The sequence below is a fragment of the Geotrypetes seraphini genome, chromosome 1 (assembly GCF_902459505.1).
Source record: "Geotrypetes seraphini chromosome 1, aGeoSer1.1, whole genome shotgun sequence".
Lineage (NCBI taxonomy): Eukaryota > Metazoa > Chordata > Amphibia > Gymnophiona > Dermophiidae > Geotrypetes > Geotrypetes seraphini.
In genome coordinates, this window is record NC_047084.1 from 64,795,162 (window position 1) to 64,816,722 (window position 21,561).

At 43.0% G+C, this 21,561-nt stretch overlaps 1 protein-coding gene across 5 annotated transcripts in view; it reads left to right on the forward strand.

The window, feature by feature from the left end:
• Positions 1-21,561, forward strand: part of RICTOR (RPTOR independent companion of MTOR complex 2) — a 607,299-nt gene that overhangs the window by 380,973 nt on the left and 204,765 nt on the right. For 4 of the 5 annotated variants that reach the window (XM_033932543.1, XM_033932533.1, XM_033932551.1 and 1 more), the window contains 3 exons: positions 1,532-1,696; positions 7,610-7,686; positions 9,407-9,485. In XM_033932543.1, the coding sequence (XP_033788434.1) occupies positions 1,532-1,696; positions 7,610-7,686; positions 9,407-9,485 (321 nt within the window). The remainder of the gene's footprint in view (positions 1-1,531; positions 1,697-7,609; positions 7,687-9,406; positions 9,486-21,561) is intronic. The other variant, XM_033932568.1, reaches the window with a different exon arrangement.

Sequence of the window (21,561 nt, forward strand, 5' to 3'; positions counted from 1 at the left end):
ACTTTGAGAGATCTTCATGGTGCAAGACCATAACATTCTACTAGGAGAGGTGCTTGTAGTGTTTAGAACGGTTGGAGAGGTTAAGTTGAAGGAAATTGCTGGGGGTAAGGGATGTGAATATGAAGAGAAGAAAAGCTTGGGGAAATAGGTTAATGGAACATATGTGTTGGAGGATTGAGATGGGGGAAATGGAGTGAGTATGGGGATATGTATTAGGGAGATTTAGCTTTAAAAGGGTCATTTACTAACAGTATGTGCCGCCTACAAGTAAGTAGTACCGGTTTCCCCGAAAATAAGACACTGACATTAATTTTGGGCCCCAAAAACACACCAGGTCTTATTTTTGGGGTAGGTCTTATTTTTTTCATGTACAATTATCATCTTTCCCTTCCTCTCCTCCACCCCAATTTTTCCTCTTTCCTTTCTCTTCCCCACATGTGCAGCATCTTTCCTCCCCTCTTACCTATCCCCTTGTGCCCTCCCTCTGCGGCATCTTTCTATCTTTCCCTCCCTCCCTCTCATCCCTTGTGCAGCAGAACCTTTGCACATCTTCAATACTTCCCTTCCTCCTAGCACCCCCCATGCAGCATCTTTCTGTCCCCCCTCGTGCAGCCAAACCCATACAGACCCTTCCTTAAGGGGCGTTCCTCTGCTGATTGCTGATGTCATCAGCAACGCAGCACATGGAATGCCCCGGTAGGAGAAGGCCATGAAACAGCCTGATTAGATTGCTGCCAATGCTGTCGTTTGCAAGGTATATCAGTCTCGCGGTCGGTGGTGTACTGATGGGAGGGAGAGATGGAAGTGTCAGCGGGTGTTCGGCTGTGCAGGGGAGGGGGGGGAAGAGCTGCTGCCGGTGACTAAGGCTTATTTTTGGGGTAGGGCTTATATTAAGACCTACCCCGAAAATCATGCTAGGGCTTGTTTTCATGGTAGGTCTTATTTTCGGGGAAACACGGTATCATGCACTATATAGCCAAGATACACTATTTCTTAGTATGTCAGTTTGACAGTCTTGAAAAATGTATGCTTCTATTTAGAAGCAGTAGTGAATTTGGCAGATAACGAAGATAATGCATAAAGTAACTCTTAGACACAGTAATGGGCTTTAGTCACCAACTTAAACTCTTAACAGACCAAAAGTAATCCAAAGGGTAAATTAGAATGAGATGTGTCATTAACATGTGTGGGGTTTTGGGTTGGTTTTTTTTATTTTTTTTAAGAGAATAGTTTCTGCAACAGATATTTGAAATAATCTGAAGCTAAATTTTGTGCTGAATAGCCAGATGTCAGAGAAACAGTCAAACTCAGTGTTATATTCCACTTAGAGGACTATTAATTGTCAGAGATCACAAACTCTAGGTCTGCCCCCAATTCAACCCCCATACCCTAGATAAATAGAACTAGCTTAGCTAATTTGGGAGGATAATGCTGTTCATATGTTCATTATAATTCAAAATAATGAATATAATTGGTTTTTTAAAGTTTATTTCTTTCCTCTGTTTTGTTAACTAAATCCTTAATTTCTCAGAGTTGCAGGTTGTATGCAACAAAACACTTGAGGGTATTACTAAGGGCTAATGTGGAATTCTTCAGTAACTGGGGTATTGAATTACTTGTGACCCAACTACATGATAAAAACAAAACCATCTCTTCTGAAGCTCTTGACATCTTGGATGAAGCTTGTGAAGATAAGGTAAAGGCACCATTTCTGAATCATAGAAACAGCAAGCTCATAATGAGAAATGGATTAGTAGCATGGAATGCTACTACTATTTGGGTTTTTGCCAGGGATACTGGGCTGGATGGGCCATTGGTCTTACCCATGTGCATTATATAAATATACTGTATTGCAGTTCTAAAAAAAACTTTCATACGGTACTTCTAAAATTCATAGAAGACATTGGATTGTTCAGAAAGAAGTTTGACTTAATAGACTTAGCAAATGATCTAAATATTTACTATAATGTCTCAAATATGCCTGTGGTAGGATGTATTTGCTAATGTGATTTATTAATCTGTTGAATTAAAGGATTTAATAGGGAGGCGTGATCTGGTGGATATATCAATGAGCTGGAAACCAGGGTTTAAATCTTAAGTTTCCTACTGACATTCCTTATGTCCTTGGGTAAGTCAAGGGCATTTTCAATATGATGTCTAAATCTGATTGTGGATGTTTTGGGGGGGAAGGTCCAAAAATCCAGTAGAGGAAGTGTCATTTTCAAACCAGAAAAACATCAAACTTTATGTTTAGAAAATGGCAATTGCTAGACATTTTTGAGTTCAGTGTGTGTATCTTTTAGGATCATTAAAAAAAAAAGGAGTCCAAGAGAAAAATGCACAAAAACAAGCCATAAAGATGTATGAGGGTCAGCATTCTTAATAGACTGGCCACACAAACATTCCAGGAAAGCAGGGGGACAACCTAGGGGGCACTGCAGTGGACTCCACATAAAAGGTCCTAGGTATAAATCTAATAATTAACCCCTTTGTATAAGGAGCCTTCAGAAACCCACCTAAATCCTTCTATACTCAACTGTTCACCACAAAATAGCCCATATGCCTACAGGTGTTGCCTATATGTAAGTAGAGTAGCTTGCTGCTCTGGACTGACCATAACATCGGAAGCTGTCATACAGGCTGGTATGTCATTTTTGGGAGTGGGAGTGGGGTCTGAACACTGGTGAGTAAGGAGGGGGGGACTGGTTTCAAGCCTTAATTTCTCAAGTTATCATCTGGTCAGTTGGGGCACCTTTTTGGGACTTCTTCATTATTGAAACAGGTCTTGACCCAGATGTCCATTTTTTGTCCTAGACATTTTCTACAGTAGAAAATAAAAACATGACAACAGATAAAGGCCTTATGTTCCATCCAGTTCTGCCCATCTGCAGCATCCACTATCTCCTTCTCTCCCAAAGAGATCCCACATGCCTGTCCCACATTTTCTTGAATTCAGTCACAGCCATTGTCTCCACCACCTCGAGACTATTCTACGTATCTACCACCCTTTCTGTAAATAAAGTATTTCCTTAGATTACTCCTGAACCTATCCCCACTCTACTTCATCCTATGTCCTCTTATTCCAGGGCTTCCTTTCAAATGAAAGCGATTCACCTCATGCGCATTTATGCTATGTAGGTATTTAAATGTCTCTACCGTAACTCCTCTCTTCCCTCCTGCCTTTTCTCCAAAGTATACATAATTGAGATCTTTAAGTCTGTCCCCATATGCCTATGACAAAGACCTCTGACCATTTTAGTAGCCTACCTCTTGACTGATTCCATTCTTTTTATATCCTTTTAAAGGAGCGATCTCCAGAATTGTACACAAAATTCTAATTGAGGTCTCACAAGAGTCTTATACAGAGGTATCAATACCTCCTTTTTCCTACTGGCCATACCTCTCCTTTTGTATTTTGTCATCCTTCTAGCTTTCGCTATCACCTTTTTAACCTGTTTGGCCACCTGTAGATAATCACATACTATCATTTTCAAGTCCTGCTCCTATTTCGTGCATAAAAGTTCTTCACCCCCTAAACTGTACCGTTCTTTTGGGTTTTTCCAGCCGAAATGCATGACCTTGCATTTCTTAGCTGCCAAATTTCAGACCACTCATCAAACTTTGGTTGGTCATTCCTCATGTTGTCCTCATGCCATCATAGGTGTCTACAAAAAGGTAAAACTTACCTGATATTCCTTCATCAATATCACAAAAAAATTAAAATGAACAAGCCCAAGAACTGAACCTTGAGACACATCACTAGTAACTTCCCTTTCCTTAGAGCAATCTCCATTGACCACTACCCTCTGTCACCTTCGACTCAACCAGTTTTTGACCTAGTCCATCACTTTGTGGGCCATACAGCGGGCATTCAGTTTATTTATTAGATGCCTGTGTGGAACACTCTCAAAAACTTTTCTAAAATCTAAATACACCAATCTAGTGCACTTTATCTATCCAATTCTCTAGTAACCCAGTTAAAAGAAATTGATCAGATTTGTGCTTCTATCTATGTTGCATCTGGTCTTGTATCCACTGGATTCCAGAAACTTCATTTTTTAAAAGCTTCATGTTTTAAAAGCATTTCCATTATTTTACTTACCACAGAAGTCACTGGACTTTAGTTCCCTACTTCTTCCTTCTTCTTTTGTGTAGAGGGACAACATCCACCCTTCTCCATTCCTCTGGTATCATTCCTGACTCTAGAGAAGCATTGAAATGATCTGCCAATGGAGCCACCAGAACTTCCATAAGTTCCTTTAGCATCCTCAGATGTACACCATCTGGCCTCATGATTTTGTCCACCTTTACTTTAGCTAGATCCTCACAAACACAATACTCTGAAAATCGATCAGGGTCTAACACATCTCCATCCCTATTTGCATTTGTCTTCTGTGGTCCTGCTCCTGACATTTCAGCTATGAACACAGAGCAGAAATATTTGTTAAGCAATTCAGCCTTATCTTTATCTTCTTCTACATATTTCTCCCTTCACATTTCAGTCTTACAATAACACTTTTTTTACTTATCATTAGTATATCCAAAGTATATCTTAAAAAAAATCATCCCCCCGTTTTACCATGTCTGCTATTTTTTCGTCCATTGCATCTTTGCTTTTCTGACTACTCAACCAGCTTTTCCAGATAATTTTGCCTGTCTTCCTCTTTCTGCGATCTTTTGTAGTTTATAAAAGCTAACCTTTTTCCTTACCTTCTCAGCTACTGCTTTTGAGAATCAAACCAGCCATCTCTTCCTCTTACTTTATTTCCTTACAAAATGGTTTGTTGCTCTTACAATAGCCCCTTTCAGTTTTGCCCACTGCTTTCCTGCTTCTTTCAAATGTTCTTTGACATAATTCCCCCATATGAACAAAGTTAGTTTTTTAAAGTCTTGAACCTTTGCTTTTGAATGAGCCCTCTCTATACCTATCTTAATATTAAACCGTACCATGCAGTGATCATTGGATGCCAGATGATCACCCACTGTAAGATCAGAAACACTTTCCCTGTTTGTAAGCACTAAGTCCAGTATGACCCCATCCCGTGTGGGTTCCTTTACCAACTGCTGGAACAATTCTCCTTGTAGAGAATCCAGAATCTCCCTACTTCTAGAAGACCCCGCAATAGGGATATCCCAATCAACATCTGGCATGTTAAAATGACCTATTAGTAATACTTCCCCTACTTCCCCTTTTACAGTTGTATTCTGAATGTCTACTATTAAATCTTTGTCTGTGAAGGAGGCCTGTATAACACACTAATATATATACATTTTCCATTCCCTTTTTCCAGATTGACCCACTTCCTCTTCCTTATGCAGATTCTGCAATTGTGTGGCTTTATAAGTAATCGTTAACATATAATGCCACTCACCCTCCTTTTCTTTCTACCATGTCTTTCCTGAACAGATTATATCCTGGTATCACTATGTCCCAATCATGGTTCTCCGTGAACCACATCACTGTGATTGTCACTAAATCTAGTTCAGCCTCTTCCATCACAGCCTCTAGATCTAGAACCTTGTTTCCCATACTTCAAACATTAGTATACACTGCTTTCCAGATATTGCCTCCCTTTCCCTTTTGTGTAGAGGTATTTAGTGATTTACTTACACGAGAGCTTATACTCACCTGGGAGCTTTGATCACCCTGCCCCAACAATTCTAGTTTAAAGCCTTCTTCAGTAGGTTAGCCAGTCTGCTGCTGAAGACACCTCTTCTTTGATAGATGCACACCGTCCCTGCTGAACAGCCCTTGGAAAATATCCCATGGTCCAGGAAGCCAAAACACTCTCAATGACACCATCCATGCAGCCATACATTCATCTCCAGGATGCAAGCTTCTCTGCCTTGGCCTTTACCCTCAATAGGGAGGATCAATGAGAATACCACCTGTGTACCTGACTGCTTCAACTTCTCTCCCAGAGCCACAAAGTCACTTTAGATAACATTTGGAAGGATACCTAGCAGTATCATTAGTGCCAGAATGAGTGAACAGCATCTATTAGAAGTCATTAGGCTTGATGAGTCTCAACAAGCTCTCTGTAACATCTTGGATTTTGGCACCAGGCAGACAGCATACCTCCCGAGACATCATATCTGGTCTGCAGATGGACGCCTATGTACCCCTCAGAAAGGGAATCACCAACCACAACTACCTTACGCCTCCTAATGGTCACAGATTCAGCAACTTTGGGGATTTCAAGCTTTGGAACTTTCTGTCCCTAGAATGCTATCATCTCCTCCACTTCATGAGGCAGGTGGAATCACAACATCAGTCCTGCACAGTCCTATAATCAGTCCAGTTATCCTTCTTCTGCACAGTCTCTCTTTCTCCATTGCTGGATATCTTTGATGCCTCATGAAGCATTTCATAGATGTACCTCTCATTCTTAGACTTGCCACCTCCTCTCTCAGTTCCTTTACTTCCTTCATGAGAGATTCAAGCTGAAGATAGCTTGCACATGGAATCATTCCTTCTGCTTGGGTAACATTTTTTGTTTGCACAGAGACAGGAACTGTAACATGAGCAATAGCTTTGATGACACAATGTGGAGGCATACTGTGGTTGCAAGAGTACTCGTACCTTTTCCTAAGTTTGAATGCCAGCCGGTAAAATATTTCCATGGAGTTTTTCTTCTCTTTAGCAGATCCTCACTCAGCACTCCTTCAATTCAGAAAAATGTCATAAATCATAAGCCTGCCCAAAAAGATTTAGATGCATTGCAAAGAAAACCATCTAAAAATGGGTTTTGAAACTAGTGATTTGGACATTTTGCCAAGAAAGATGTCAGTCTGCTGCTTTGTGACACTTTTTGGATAACATCAGGTACCCACTTAGCTTTAAATCTATTTAGACCTGATTCTATAAACGGCACCTAGGTTAGGCCCTTCTAGGCACCCTAATCACAGATGCCTAGCGACAGCTAACTTAGTTCCACATGCAAGTTAATTGTTTTTAATTGGTTTAAATGGCATGGTAATTGACAATATGATTAAAAACTGATCAAAAGTACATTATTTTAATTATCAATTCAGTTTGTGTGCAAATATCCGTGTAGCACCTACTGACATTTGATACCTATCTGAAGAGTAAGCACAGTTAGGGGTGGAAAATAGGTGTGTTTGACTTAGATGTCACAAGGCACTGGTTAATTAGACTAAGAAAACCCTGGTCTAATATACCGGCGCTTACCATAATGACACCTAGGCATGCCTAGGCGCCATTAGGTGTGAGTCTATAAAGGATGCCTAGTGGTTGATTATGAACTGCACAGAGAGGTGCCTACAAGTTAGGTGTCATTTATAGCAGTGGTTCTTAAACCTGTCCTGAGGGACCTCCAGCCAGTCGGGTTTTCAAGATATCACTAATGAATATGCATGAGGCAGATTTGTATATAATAAAGGTGACCAGCATGCAAATCTGCCTCATGCATATTCATTAGAAATATCTTGAAAACCCAACTGGCTGGGTGTCCTCCAAGACAGGTTTAAGAACCACTGATGTATACAATCAGGATGTTAGAAGGGACATGGATTTATCAAAATAAAAAATTGAAAACTTTTTGAAATAGGAATCTCACATAATAAATTGCTGGTTTGTTTTTTCTAGGCCAATCTTCATGCCCTTATTCAGATGAAACCAGCCCTTTCCCATCTTGGAGACAAAGGTTTACTGCTTTTGCTTAGGTAAATAATAATGTTTTGTTTTTACTAACTGTACGTTGTATTCTTTCAGAAAAATGTTTTATTCTCCTTCTTAGATTACTCTTATCAAGAGATTTGTATCAGTGACGAACTATTTACATTTGCTTTTGCTCTAGAGTTTTATAAAATTAAGGGCATCAGATAGTATAAAAATTTACTGGAAATAAAAATATTATTACAAAACATGCTACCAAGGCAGTGGAGTAGGAGAAGCATTTTTGTGTGGAGTCAAAATCAGTAAAATTGTACCAACTTCGACTCCAGCTTCAACATTAAAATTATAATGTATGGTATAATCTTTGCCCTGAATCTAAAATTATATATACCAGAGTAAAAAAATTCAAATTCTAATGTCTGTACTATTTGGAAATCAGAGTTCAATAGTAGAAAAATAGAGGAGTCAAGTCTGAGTTGAATGTATGATGTATTGCCTTGGTTGAAGTAGCATTTGCTGCTCCACATATCAGTTTTTTTCTACATATTGATCAACATAGGACTCTTAGGGATCCCTGAAGAGGACATTTTGTCAAAACGCGGACTGTGTTGGGTCCTGCGCCACTAGCGGACTAGGTCCTTTGATTTGTATGTGGATTTTTATTATACATGTGGATTATTTTATTGTATATTTGGAACTTGAATTTTTATTGCATATTTGGAACTTTGTTTCCCTCATTAAAGTCCATCTCAGGATCATCGTCTCTCCACAGTGTTTTTTTGGTTTCTCTTCTGATGTACTGACTCCACAGCCCTGCATCTCATTAAGTTGTTTCTGATTCAAAAAAATATGCTTCATAAACATATCGATTTTAATCCAATGTATACCTAACTATTGCCCCCCCCAGTCCACACCTCTCTCACTTCCCCCCCCCCAATAGGGGGGCCCGAGCAGAAACAAAATTCTTCGTGAACTTTTTTCCTCCAGCTCTGCGATCCTTATCACCTTGCAGATGCTGATTTGTGGTTTTACAACGCTATACATCTTCAGGATGGCGACCTTGTAGATAGTCTTATGCAGAAAGTTGGCAAGGGTGACCTTCCAGCACCCCAGCTTTGCCTGGTTCCCATAACTTGCTCTTGGTACCAGGCTCCTACGTTTTCTACTCCCCCTTCATCCTGCAGGGGTTGTTGCTTGTTATAAATGTTTTATGGCTTTTCAGGGTGCTTTGCATATGTCATACAGCGCTGATAACGGCTCAGCAGGGAATGGAGACAAGAACTTTGTAGCAAAGGCCAGCTGGGTTAGCATTTCAAAGGATGCATGTGTTCACACTCGGCAAGGTACAGGCTGTTCCATCTGGTTAGCTTGTAAAGGAAAGCTGGTTTAGGCTGTGAGAAAATATGTTAAAAATGTCTGTAGTGTCCAGCATACACAAGTGAGGCCAGTATGTCCAAATTATCCATCTCAACAGGTGTTATCCAGGGACAGCAGGCAGATATTCTCACAATCCTCCTCTCTCCTCCTAGTTGTGAGCAGTCAGGTGGGAAAGCACAGGCGGTCTTGAGACTTAACAAAATTTTTAAAGTGACAGTACACCTTAACACTATCTGTACCGGGCTCCGTGGATGACGTTGTCCACATGTGGGAGAATATCTGCCTGCTTTCCTTGGATAACATCAGTTACAGATAAGTAACTATACTTTTCAAAGTAGTAAGATGTTTTGCTGTGATGATAATTTATTGAATGTTTCCTTCCTTTTACAGATTTTTGTCCATTCCAAAAGGGTTTTCATATCTAAATGAAAGAGGTTATATAACAAAGCAGATGGAAAAATGGCAAAAGGTAATATTCTTTTTTATATATATATTTTATACATTTGAATTGATGTTGTTGTAGTTTTTCCTTTTCCAAAGAAAAAATACACATTTCTGTCTCTATATATCTATAGTAGAGCTTCTTTTATTCAAAGACCCATTTATCAAGAAAGTTTCATTACAGTAGAATCTTGATTAACTGGTACTCAAGCAACCGGCACTCTCACCCAACTGTAAAAAAAAAAAAAAAAAAAAAAAGTCTTCCCTGAAGCCTCCGAAGTGGCAACGGTCCTGTGCTATGAACCCCCCCCCCCCTTCCTCCATCCCCGAAGCAGCAGTGGTCCTGAGTTGCGATCCCCCCCCTCCAGCCCCAAAGCAGCAGTCTTGAGCCGCAAAATCCCCTTCCCTCCCTCCAGCCCTGAAGTACCAGAGGTGGCAGTGATCCTGAGCTGCAAAACTCCCCCTTCTGTGTCGCCTGCTGTACCGGTATAGTTCAATCTTCACAGATGGGTTATATCTCATTGTGACCAGCAGGTGGAGACTGAGACCAAAACTTGAATATTAGGAGAGGCTCCCCCCTACCAACCCAGTCTCCAGCAGTGTGGTAAGACTAATTTGGTTCCCCCTGATAGGCCTGTTGAAATTTGTTTTAGGACTCTTGGGTCCCCTTTAGTGCTAGACGGAGCTTGGACGAGTCCTGTTTGGGGATCCGTCTGACCTCGTGGGTGTTAAATCCAGCGGGTCTCGAGCAGGGTCCCTCCCCCCACTTCCTCCAACTCCCCATATTTTTGTAGAGGTGCCTCAGCTGACAGTCTGGCCACTGATACCGTTCAGGCCTCCTGCTTAGAGAGCCAGTGGAGTCTGTTCTGAGAAAAAAAAAATCCTGAGGTTGTGCCGGTCTAAAGGGCTCATTTCCCTTTAAAATTTCTGTTTTTGCTGTGTTTTTTTCAACTAACTGGCATTTTTTGCAGCTAGGGCAGTTTTCAGCACAATGAGCACTTTGCAAGGGAAAAAATGCTCATCGTGCTTCAGATGTGAGGCACTCGTGGTCGGCCTGTGCAAGCGTTGTACAGACCGTGGCAGTGGGGGATCCTCATCGGCATCGGGTGCCGGCAGCCAGGGAACCCCGCCCACACAGGAGGTTCCCCAGCCGCCTTCAGGGTAAAAAGAATTCCCTTACCATCGGAGCGGCTGGGGATTCCCTTTCTGCCGTGGCAGGCTCGTCAGCCTTAGCAGCAGGAAATGACCAGGCTTTTCAGACGCTGCAGGCCTTTGAAGCCCCGTTTTTGGCAGTTTCTGCCCTGATTTTGGTGGGAAACACCTCCATCATTTCTGTATCGTCAGATGACCTTCCCCATGTATTGGAGAAATAGGGGCAAGGTGGTGCTGGGTCCTCTGCTGTGGCAGGGAGTCCCTTGAGTCCACTGGGGTTTTTTTCCCCCTGAATTTATGTTGGCACTTTGCAAGGCTTATGTGCTGGCGGCTGGAGGTTCAGTTTCCAATCTGGTGGTTTCAGGGGGGGGTGGGGGGGTTGCTCTCGACGTCGTCTTCAGTTCGGCCCCAGACAGCATTGGTTTTGCCCCCTCTTTCCTCCAAGCGGCCTCATGTCTCTTGGGATGAGGATTTTTGTCATGACGAGCAGGATGTGGTGGATGAGGACCTGGACCTTTGGGGGAGCTCTCCAGGATCCTCTTAGGTGGTTGGATTCCACCAGCGGTGGATTTGAGCGTCCGCCTGCTGGCGAGAATGTGTCCATGGTGCGCATTTTTCAGCGGGACAAACTTCACAAGCTAATTCTTCAGATCTCCTCTGCTTTAAAATTTGAGGATACCCTATTGGAGCCCCCGCATACGGTGTACCCCTTGCTCAGGGTGATCCGCTCTGGTTCCCGTTCTTTGCCTATGCATCAGGATATTTGGGATATTATGCTCACACAGTGGCAAGTGCCAGAGGCACCGTTTCGCTTTACACGTTCAATGGCCCGCCTATACCTCATCCCAGAAGGGGATCAGGACTCTCTGAAATCACCGGTGGTGGACAGCGGTGATCTCAGCCATCTCGAAGCGGCATACTGTGCCTGTGGAGGGCGGTTCTGCCTTGAGTGACCCTGAGGGAATGTAAGTTAGAGTCTGTCCTCAAACAGAGTTTTGATGTGACAGCTCTGGCGGTCCAGCTGGCGATGTATGACGGGCTGGTTGCTCAAGCGTGTTTTCGCTGAGCCGAGCATGTCCTTGACTGCGAGTCTAATAATTCGGACTTAGTATAGCAGGAAGTTGCCAAAATTGAAATGGGTTCTTATCTCTCAGATGCCATGTATGACCTCTTGTGAGCGGTCAAATCTATGGCTTTTGGAGTGGATTCGAGCATGGTCGGCGAATGCGGCATCCAAAGCTAAGCTGACGAAATTCCCCTTTCTTGTTTGGTGAGGATCTGGACAAGTTGGTTAAGACCTTAACGGACTCTAAAGTGCCTCGTTTGCCTGAAGATAGAGCTAGGCCGCTGACATGAGGTGGTACTGCTCACGGGCATGATTTCTGCTGTCTTCGCCTTGGGCGAGGGGCCTCTTCTTTTCAGACCCCTGGGCTTTCAAGATGCCGGTATTTCCAGCACATGCAGTCCTTTCAAGGGGCCCACCAAGGTGCTGGCACCTGCTCTAATTTCGGTAGGCGCCTGGCTGCACAATTTTTATCCAAAGCGGGCAGAGATCACGTCCGATCAGTGGGTACCGAAGGTGATTCAGGATGGTTACGCTCTGGAGTTTGCCCGTTCATCTCCAGATCATTTTCTTGCTTCTCCCTGTCAGGCAGCGTGGAAGAAGCAGGCTTTTTGCCAGACCCTTCAAACATTGCTAGATCTCAAAGTTGTAGTCCTAGTATCCCTCCCAGGAGTGGTACTCAGGCAGGTACTCGATTTACTTTGTGGTGCCAAAAAAGAAGGGACTTTTCGACCCATCTTAGATTTGAAAGGGGTCACAGGGCTCTCCAAGTTCCATCCTTCCGAATGGAAACTGCAGTCTATGATTCTGGTGGTTCAGCCAGGGAAGGCCTGATATTCCTGATGGAGGCCTACCTGCATATTCCAATTCGGGTCTCCCATCATCACTTTCTGTGTTTTGTAATCTTAGGGCAGAACTATCAGTACTGTATGCTTCCCTTTGGTCTGGCCACGGCTCCGCGGACGTTCACCAAGGTTATGGTGGTCGTCGTGGAGGTGTTGCACAAAGAGGGCAATCTGGTTCATCCCTACCTGGAAGACTGATTGGTTTGAGCAAAGTCATTGCAGGAGGGCACCCGGGTCACAGCTCGGGTGGTGAAGTTTCTGCAATCGCTGGGATGGGTTGTCAACCTTTCCAAGAGCCGGTTGGCCCCCTCTCAGCACCTGGAGAACCTAGGAGCTCTGTTCGACACCTCCTTGGGGAAGGTGTTCCTCCCAGAGGCCCGGGTAAGCAAATTGCAATCTCAGATTCGCTTGCTTTTCTGCTGTCATCTTTCTATGTTTCTATGTTGTCATGGATAGAGTCTTGGGCAGTTCCTGCTGCAGAGATTTGTAGAGCAGCTACTTGGTCTACTCTGCATACTTTTCCCTGATTTTCCAAAATGGATGTGGTGGCTCGAGAGGGTGCCACCTTTGAATCTTCGGACTTGCAGGCAGGCTCATCTTTCCCACTCTAGATGTCAGCCATTGCTTTGGTACGTCACCATACATACGGACTCTGGAGGAGTTGTAACAGAATGTCTGATTAGGTTCTTACCTGGATAATCTTCTTTCTGTTAATCTCCTCCAGAGTACGTAAGGCCCACCCTCAATATATGTTTTGTCTGCTTTTTTGCCTTGGATGTTTCTAGATTCCAGGCTTGGAGTTCTTCTCCTGTCAGCCAGATGGCTAGGCACAAAGAGATCCTGTATAAATGAGTGTGTTCCTCAGCCTCTGGCTTTCTTAATGTTGGTGTCGGTTGCACACAACAAGATTTTTTTAAATCTATGGTTGTTTTTAATTGCTATGCAGTCTTGTTCTAATTCTTATTTTCTAAGCTACAGATCATAACATAGCTGTATTATGTATGTGGGAATTTCCCCATGTCCCTCTTCCTTTGTGTTCTGTTCCAGTGGAGCTTGATTGCCTTGGACTTAACTGGGAGGGACACTGTGCTCCACCTCTAAATGGAAAGTGCTCAAAGCTGTAAGCTTGCTTCTGCAAGTCCAGTTTGTGGAGGAGATTAATAGAAAGAAGATTATCCAGGTAAGACCCTAATCTTACATTAAAGATCCTCACTCTGAGGTTGACAAAATGAATCTAGAGACCTTCATTACAAGAACAGAAATCAAAAATGCATTACATTCCTTTAAGGCAAATAATACCTCAGGCATGGATGGTTTTACAACTGAATTATTTTGAAGTTTTCAGTTGAGCTTATTCCTAAATTGAGTTGTTTTTCTTTATGAGGATAATATGAGAGGTACTATTGTGGAACCTATTAACTGTAGTTCTTCCTAAAGTGAGGCTTAAACTTTAGTTCTTTCTAAACTGGGGCGAAATTATAAACTTTTGGCCTATCACTTTAATATTGATGTTAACATTTATTCCAGAATCTTAGCAGGTCATATTTCTAAACTGATGGAACAATTAGTTTCTTCAGAACAATTGGGTTTATTTCTAACAGGCATTCCTCCAATAGTATCAGGTTATGCCTTCAACTTCTACAGATGGCTAAAACTCTAGGCCTTTTCAGTTACATAAGAACATAAGAAGTTGCCTCCGCTGGGTCAGACCAGAGGTCCATCTCGCCCAGCAGTCCGTTCCCGCGGCAGCCCATCAGGTCCATGACCTGTATAGTTATCCTTGTCTAAAACCCTTTCATTCCCTTTATCTTCTATCTATACCCTTTCATAATCTTATCCCTACCTCTTTCTGTATCCCTCAATTCCCGTGTCCTTCAGGAATTTATCCAATCCTTCTTTGCAACCCCGTAGTGTATTCTGTCCTATCACATCCTCCGGAAGCGCATTCCAGGTGCCCACCACCCTCTGGGTGAAAAAGAATTTCCTAGCATTGGTTCTAAACCTGTCCCCTTTCAGCTTCTCTGAGTGCCCCCTTGTTCTTGTGGTTCCTAATAGGCTGAAGAATCTGTCCCTATCTACCTTCTCTATGCCTTTCAAGATCTTGAAAGTCTCTATCATGTCTTCCCTGAGTCTCCGCTTCTCCAGGGAGAAGAGCCCCAGCCTTTCCAACCTGTCTGCGTATGAAAGGTTTTCCATACCTTTAATCATTTTTGTCGCTCTTCTCTGAACCCTCTCAAGTATCACCATGTCCTTCTTAAGGTACGGTGACCAATATTGGATACAGTACTCCAGGTACGGGCGCACCATCGCACGATACAGTGGCATGATGACTTCCTTCGTCCTGGTTATAATACCCTTCTTAATAATACCCAACATTCTGTTTGCTTTCTTCGAGACTGCTGCGCATTGTGCCATTGACTTCATTGTTGTATCCACCAGCACACCCAAGTCTTTTTCAAGGTTACTTTCCCCTAGTACTAATCCCCCCCATTTTGTAGCTGAACATCGGGTTCTTTTTCCCTATATGCATGATTTAGATTGCTTTTCATTGGAGTTCTGAAATGTCAGATAATTCTAACAAAAGATTTATTTGTTTATTTTGATTTATATCCCATCCTCCCAGAAAGCTCAGGATGGGTTACATGAAGACATACATTGTTTCATCAGACAGGCAGAAGATCAATCTACAAACAGACAGGAGGGGTACATCATTAGCGTACTGGATGCATGCAAGGGACAATTTGCAAGGGTTTGGATTATGTGTGGCGTACCAGGTCTAGGTCGTCAGAAGAGGAAGGCTTTCACTGCTTTCCTGAAGATTATTATGGGATCTAGTGATCTGATCTGCGTGGGCAACTGGTTCCATAGCTTGGGGAGAAAGTTATTGTAGGAACGCTTATATGCTGTTTCCAATTGGAGGGATCTTCCAGGGGGAATGCAGAGCTGTTTCGCAGTATGTACAGCGCTGCATACGCCTTTCAGTTCTATAGAAATGATTAATAGTAGTAGTTTTGGAATAGAGAAAATGGCTAGGCACATGGGGTGCAGTTTGGTGGATATGTAGCTAGGTGCCATGTGGTGGAAGGTTTTATGTCCTTTGAAAGGACAGCTGAGTGTAACATAGGCAAGACGGGATCGTGGTTGTCAAAGTTCTTTAGGAGGCGGATTGCTGTGTTTTTTACCTGCTGTAGACAATTCGGATTTTTTGCTGTGAGATCGTTAAATATTGAATTGCAGTAGTCCATACACGAGAGTGCATAGGAATAGAGGAGCTGAATGAAGTCCAGTTCAGTGAGGTAAGGTCAGATCTTTTGTAGGTGTCGAAGATAATAGAATGAGGTGGAAACCACCTGGGAGATGTGAGTGGAGAATGATAAGTGACTATCCAGAATTACGCCAAGGCTGCGGACCTGGTCCTTCACGGTCAGAGTTGTTGATTCCCTTGACATTGATGGGCGAGTGAAGTGTGAGTTCTTCATCCTGATCCAGAGGAGTTTGGTTTTAGATGCATTGAGTTGGAGTTTGGTGTGAGCCATCCAATTCTTCATATCAGTGAGGCAGTTATGTAGGTTGGTGAGTTGAAAGGCCCAGTCTCTTCCTAGCAGAAGTAGTTGGATGTCATCTGCGTATGAGTGGATTTTGATTTTGTATTTATGGGCAATGTCAATAACAGGCTTGATTTACAGGTTGAAAAGGAGCCAGGATAGTAAAGCCCCTTGGGGGACTCTGTATTTTATGGGCTTACAGTGTTCTCCCCAGAAATTTTTTCCAGCCGGGTGGGGTGGGACGGGGAAATTTGGTGGTGGGGAAAATTAAATGTGTACTATTTTTATTAGTTTATCATTAATTATTTTCCAAACTTTTTTAAGGTTCAACACTTGTGCCAGAATATTTTTATTCAATTTAAAAAATATCCAATTCAGGATCCTGCAATCCTAACAAAAATTTTAAATAACAATTGTTATGACATAAACCAAGCACCACAAGTATTGTCGCTGTCAGGAAGAAAAGTGAAAATAATGAAAAAAAAATATGGACACCTAATGAAGAAAAAGAAAAAAATATTCCTCGTCATCAACAGCAGATGAATCCAGAAACTAGTAGGATTACATCCATCAAGTTTCAGCTTTGAAGGTACACCTGGGCCCTCCCAGCATCCCTTCTCAAGTTAACACCTGGAAACCTCCCAGGTCCCTTACTCTACTAGATGTGCCTTCTGGACTACAGGGATTCCTCACATCTCCTGGATTCTACGGTGGATTTTGAAAGATATTTCTGTGGCTTAGGCCTCAGAGGAGAAATGTTCCTGTGGCTTAGGCCTCAGTGGAGGAGAAATGTTCCTGTGGCTTTAGGCCTCAGTGAAAGAGAAATGTTCCTGTGGCTTTAGGCCTCAGTGAAAGAGAAATATTCCTGTGGCTTTAGGCCTCAGTGGAAGAGAAATGTTTCTGTGTCTTTAGGCCTCAGTGGAGGAGAAATGTTCCTGTGGCTTTAGGCCTCAGTGGGGGAGAAAGGTTCCTGCGGCTTTAGGCCTCAGGGGAGAAAGGTTCCTGCGGCTCAGGCCTCAGTTGAGCTGCGGGATGGGGGTTGTACAGTGCCATTTTGGGGGGCAACACCTGGCTCTCAGGTCCTTTCCCCCCTCCCCCCTTGAAGAACCTGGCTACCTAAGTTCCATAAGCTCACTTGTTCTGTGGGCACGGGGCTACAGAAGTCACCATTCTCTTTGAAGAGGTGCTGGTGGGAGGAGTTTGTTACTACTTTGTTGCGTAGGACAGCCGAGGCTGCTTCAGCCGTAGTCGCGCACGGCCGGAAACAGGCCCTGAGGGCGGTCGGCCAAGGCCCTTCCCTCCCGCCACAAAAGAGGGGGGTGTCACTGCAGTTGCCGGTGCCACCGCTGTCAGTCTTTCTCCTCTTGGAGGAGGGATACCGCCTCTGGCAGTGATTCCTTTGCCCTCACTATTCAGCAGGCCCTAGTTGAGGTTGGCCTGGCTGGGGCACCATTTCACTGGCAGCCTAGTGTACCTTGTTTAATCCCGGCCGGCTGACAGCTTGGGCTAGGCTAGTTGTGGGCTAGCTGCAGCTCTTTCTCTCTGGATCAGAGTTTTTTTCTTTCCACTCCTTCTGGGTCATTAATGTAGAGGAGTGGGCTAAAAGTTGGATCAGATATCTCAGTATCTGATGTTGTTGCTGTATCTATTTGGGGGCTCTGGGAAAGGCACTTGTCACTTCGGGGCCCAGGTAGTTTTGTTATATTGCTTCTCCTCTGGCATTCTTCTTGACTTTGGTCAACAGTTTGCCTCCTGAGGGAGCTGTATAGATATGTGCTTCAGAGGCCTTCAGTTAGAGGAGGAGTCTTCCCTTGTCCCGTTTCCAGGCTTTATGCCCTAGACCCTTGCGAGGAAAAGGTCTGGTCTCCGGTGGTGCTCATGGGTTTTGACATCAGCTAAGGACCATTGCCAGGCATGATGGTTCCATTCCACAGGAGGATATTTGGGGCCTGTCAGATATGATGGGAGGCTGCTTTGCACTCATTCTATTCGTGGGATGTAGCTGTGTTTTCCACAGCATGGTGCTCTCAGGCAAGGATGGCTCCTTTTCACATAGGCTAGGGAGGGTAGCCTCTGTATGATCGAGGGTAACATACTCTCTGGAATGTAGAATCTCCTTGGACACGTGCTACAGGGCAGGATTTGGGGGCGAGGGATTTCCCGTTCGCTTCTTTATTTCTCTCCCTACGTTTGGACTGCTTTGATACATCTCACTAGTCTCTGGATTCATCTGCTATGACTAAAGGAAAGAAAATTATCAGGTAAGGACATAATTTTACCTCCAAAGCCAACTTGCATATGCAAAAGGTGTCTTCAGTTAAATATTTATTCTTCTTTTTTTCCTAGAGGCCCAGTTGTCTGCAGCTTTCCCATAATCAAAGTCCTCAGGATCTGGGCCCTCCAAGGAGATCAGCATGAGATTATTTAGTGTGCTTTGATTCATGCGATTTCTCAAACATGACTTGATCCTTTTAAGGGCAGAAAACCCCTTTCACATTCAGCTGTGCTCACTGGGATCACTAGACCAATATGAGCTAGTTTGGCTAAATTTGGAAACGACTCTTTGAGCTCTTTTGTTGTTGCCATTTTTAGTAAAATTTGTTTTGGATTGAAGTCTTTGTATGATTGACTTCTGATCATTTTTGATGCAACTGTCTATTCTTGCCTGCTACTTTCATATTTTAAAATTGGAGGGCTACCATTTTTGGAGTAATGAGCAAAAAGAATTTCAGCAGACTCACTTGAATCGTGAGTTTCTGCATTGAAAACTTTTGAAAAGCTGGAAATAATTGGCATGTCAGGGAATCTTGCATCTAGGTGCTTGACAACTGTCTCTAGGTATTTATCATATATTGCAATTTTGAATGCAATTACATCACTCTGTGTATAGACAATGCGGAGATCTGACCATTCTTCTGCCAGACAAAGATGAAGGCTTTGAAAATATCTCCCAGGAGTGTCTTTCAACTGCATGTGGCGAGCAAAATTGGCTCAATTTCAGCAAGATTGACATCTTGCCTTTGCCAAGCCTTAGATAAGTTGGACAACAAAGGTAATACATCTGAAAGCATCATCAGAGAGGAAACAAAATTGTACGTTTTAATACATCTGCTTAATCCTTCAGCTGTAATATCATTTCGTTCAGTAGCTTCTCTTTCCAGCACAGCTATGACACTCATCATGCACTGTCGTAGTTACTGTACTGCAGAGGCATGAGACAGCCATCTAGTGTCACTGGCCATTTTCAGCTTAATCTGGGGAATGTTCAGAATATTTTGCATTTCTGTTAAACCAGCCATCCTAACTGAAGAATTTTGGAAGAACTAGAACAGCTGCCTTAAGATGTCATTCAGTTTTGTTAAATAAGGTATGGCAGCTGCTGCTTGGGCACTTGCAAGGGCCAATCGATGGTTTACACCAGGGGTGTCCAATGTCGGTCCTCGAGGGCCGCAGTCCAGTCGGGTTTTCAGGATTTCCCTAATGAATATGCATTGAAAGCAGTGCATGCACATAGATCTCATGCATATTCATTGGGGAAATCCTGAAAACCCGACTGGACTGCGGCCCTCGAGGACCGACATTGGACACCCCTGGTTTACACAGTGGCAGTTGACCAAGAGTCCAGATGTTTTATCTTTAAGCAGTTTTGCCACACCTTTCTGTTTCCCAATCATAACAGCTGCTCCATCTGACCCTAGTCCAACAAGATTAGCAGTTTTCAAGCCTAGTATTTCCATAGTCTCACTCAGAATGTTGGTTATAGTCTCCACTTTGCCATCACTCATATTGCGGGTTGATACAAAACTAATTTTGACCTGTTTAGTGACCTGGCAAACATTTAATGTAAATAATTAATTGTTTTACAACTGAGATGTCTATGGTTTCATCACACAGAATACTGAAAAAAATTTTCAGTGTCCACATTTTTCAGTATGTTAGACTTTATTTCTGATGCTAAGACATCCAGCTATTCTTGCATTATTCTTTCTGAGGTGTAATGTGCATTTTTACCAACATTGAGATCTAAAAAGGAACAACCCATTTCTTTACAGTGTTCCAACAGCTTTTCAAATAGCGTTGTATGTGGTAACTCATTTTTTGCCAACCAATACATGGATCTTAAAGCTCCCACAAAGGCATCTCTCTGTAAGTTATTTGACATAGATACAGATCTTTCAATTTGACCAATTCCAGTTTGCTCTAGTACATGCTTTCCTAAAAGATCAGAAGAAGACTCAATGTGTGTGTTACTTTTTTCATGGTCCAGCAAGCTTTCTTTTTGAATTCTTGTGCATGGCACATTTACCCAAGGTAACTCCCTCCTTGGGAGGTGTTTGTTTGAATATTTCATGCACAATGAGCACTACATACCATTTTCTTTGACCATTAGCCAATCAAACTCTTTAAACCATTGTTTGTTTATGCCGGATAAGCGGTGCTTAGATTTATCAATTGGCAGAGTGTGTGCTGAAAAGATTTCCCCTGATGGACCAGCCTCTGCAATGTCTTTGTCTGAAATTGCCACATCAGCAGTTGACGCTGCACCTTCATTGGTTTGTGTCATCTCTTTTCTGAAATAACTGAGCAGTGTTGTTTTCTGAACACTTTTTTTACTCATGTTGGTAAAATGAAAAGTACCTATGAATAAGACTTGAGTGGTAACGTGGGAGCCTATTGGTTATTCAGTGCACACTTACACTACGGCAGGGCAAGATATGAACAAAAAAAGGAATGGCAGATATGTCACTTTAACAGGAACCAGTGAGTGCTACAAGGATTTTTATTTTTTGCTCGTCTGGGCTTAACCTACCCCAAACACTCTGTGATGAAAGAAGAGGGAAAGGCACAGCCAAGTTTGGCCCTGGACTCTTTTTTTTCCCCCTTTCTGGAGGACCTACTGCTATTAAATATTTCTATAGCGTTCTCAGATGTACGCAGCGCTGCAGAGTCACAAAGAGGGAAAAGCACAGCCAAGTCTGGCCCTGGACTCTTTTTTTTCCCCTTTCTGGAGGACCTACTGCCATTAAATATTTCTATAGCGCTCTCAGATGTACGCAGCGCTGCAGTCACAAAGAGGGAAAAGCACAGCCAAGTCTGGCCCTGGACTCTTTTTTTCCCCTTTCTGGAGGATCTACTGCTATTAAATATTTCTATAGGTCTACCAGACAACGCAGGCTGCACAGAGTTAAAAGTAAGAAAATAGTCTCTGCTCCAAAGAGCTTACAACTTTTTTCTCTCCAAAAATGTAATATTAAATTTTTCTATAGCTCTACCAGAGAACGCAGGCTGCACAGAGTTAAAAGTAAGAAAATAGTCTCTGCTTGAAAGAGCTTACAACTTTTTTTCTCTCCAAAAATATCCTGTTGAAAGCACAGAGGGAAGTTAGAACCATCGACCTAAACCGCCCAAAACTTTCTGCCTGGTCACTCAGCACCAGCGGGAAACAAAAGTTTGGTCGTTGAAGGGGTGGACATTTGGAGGGTGGGCGAAAATGTTTTA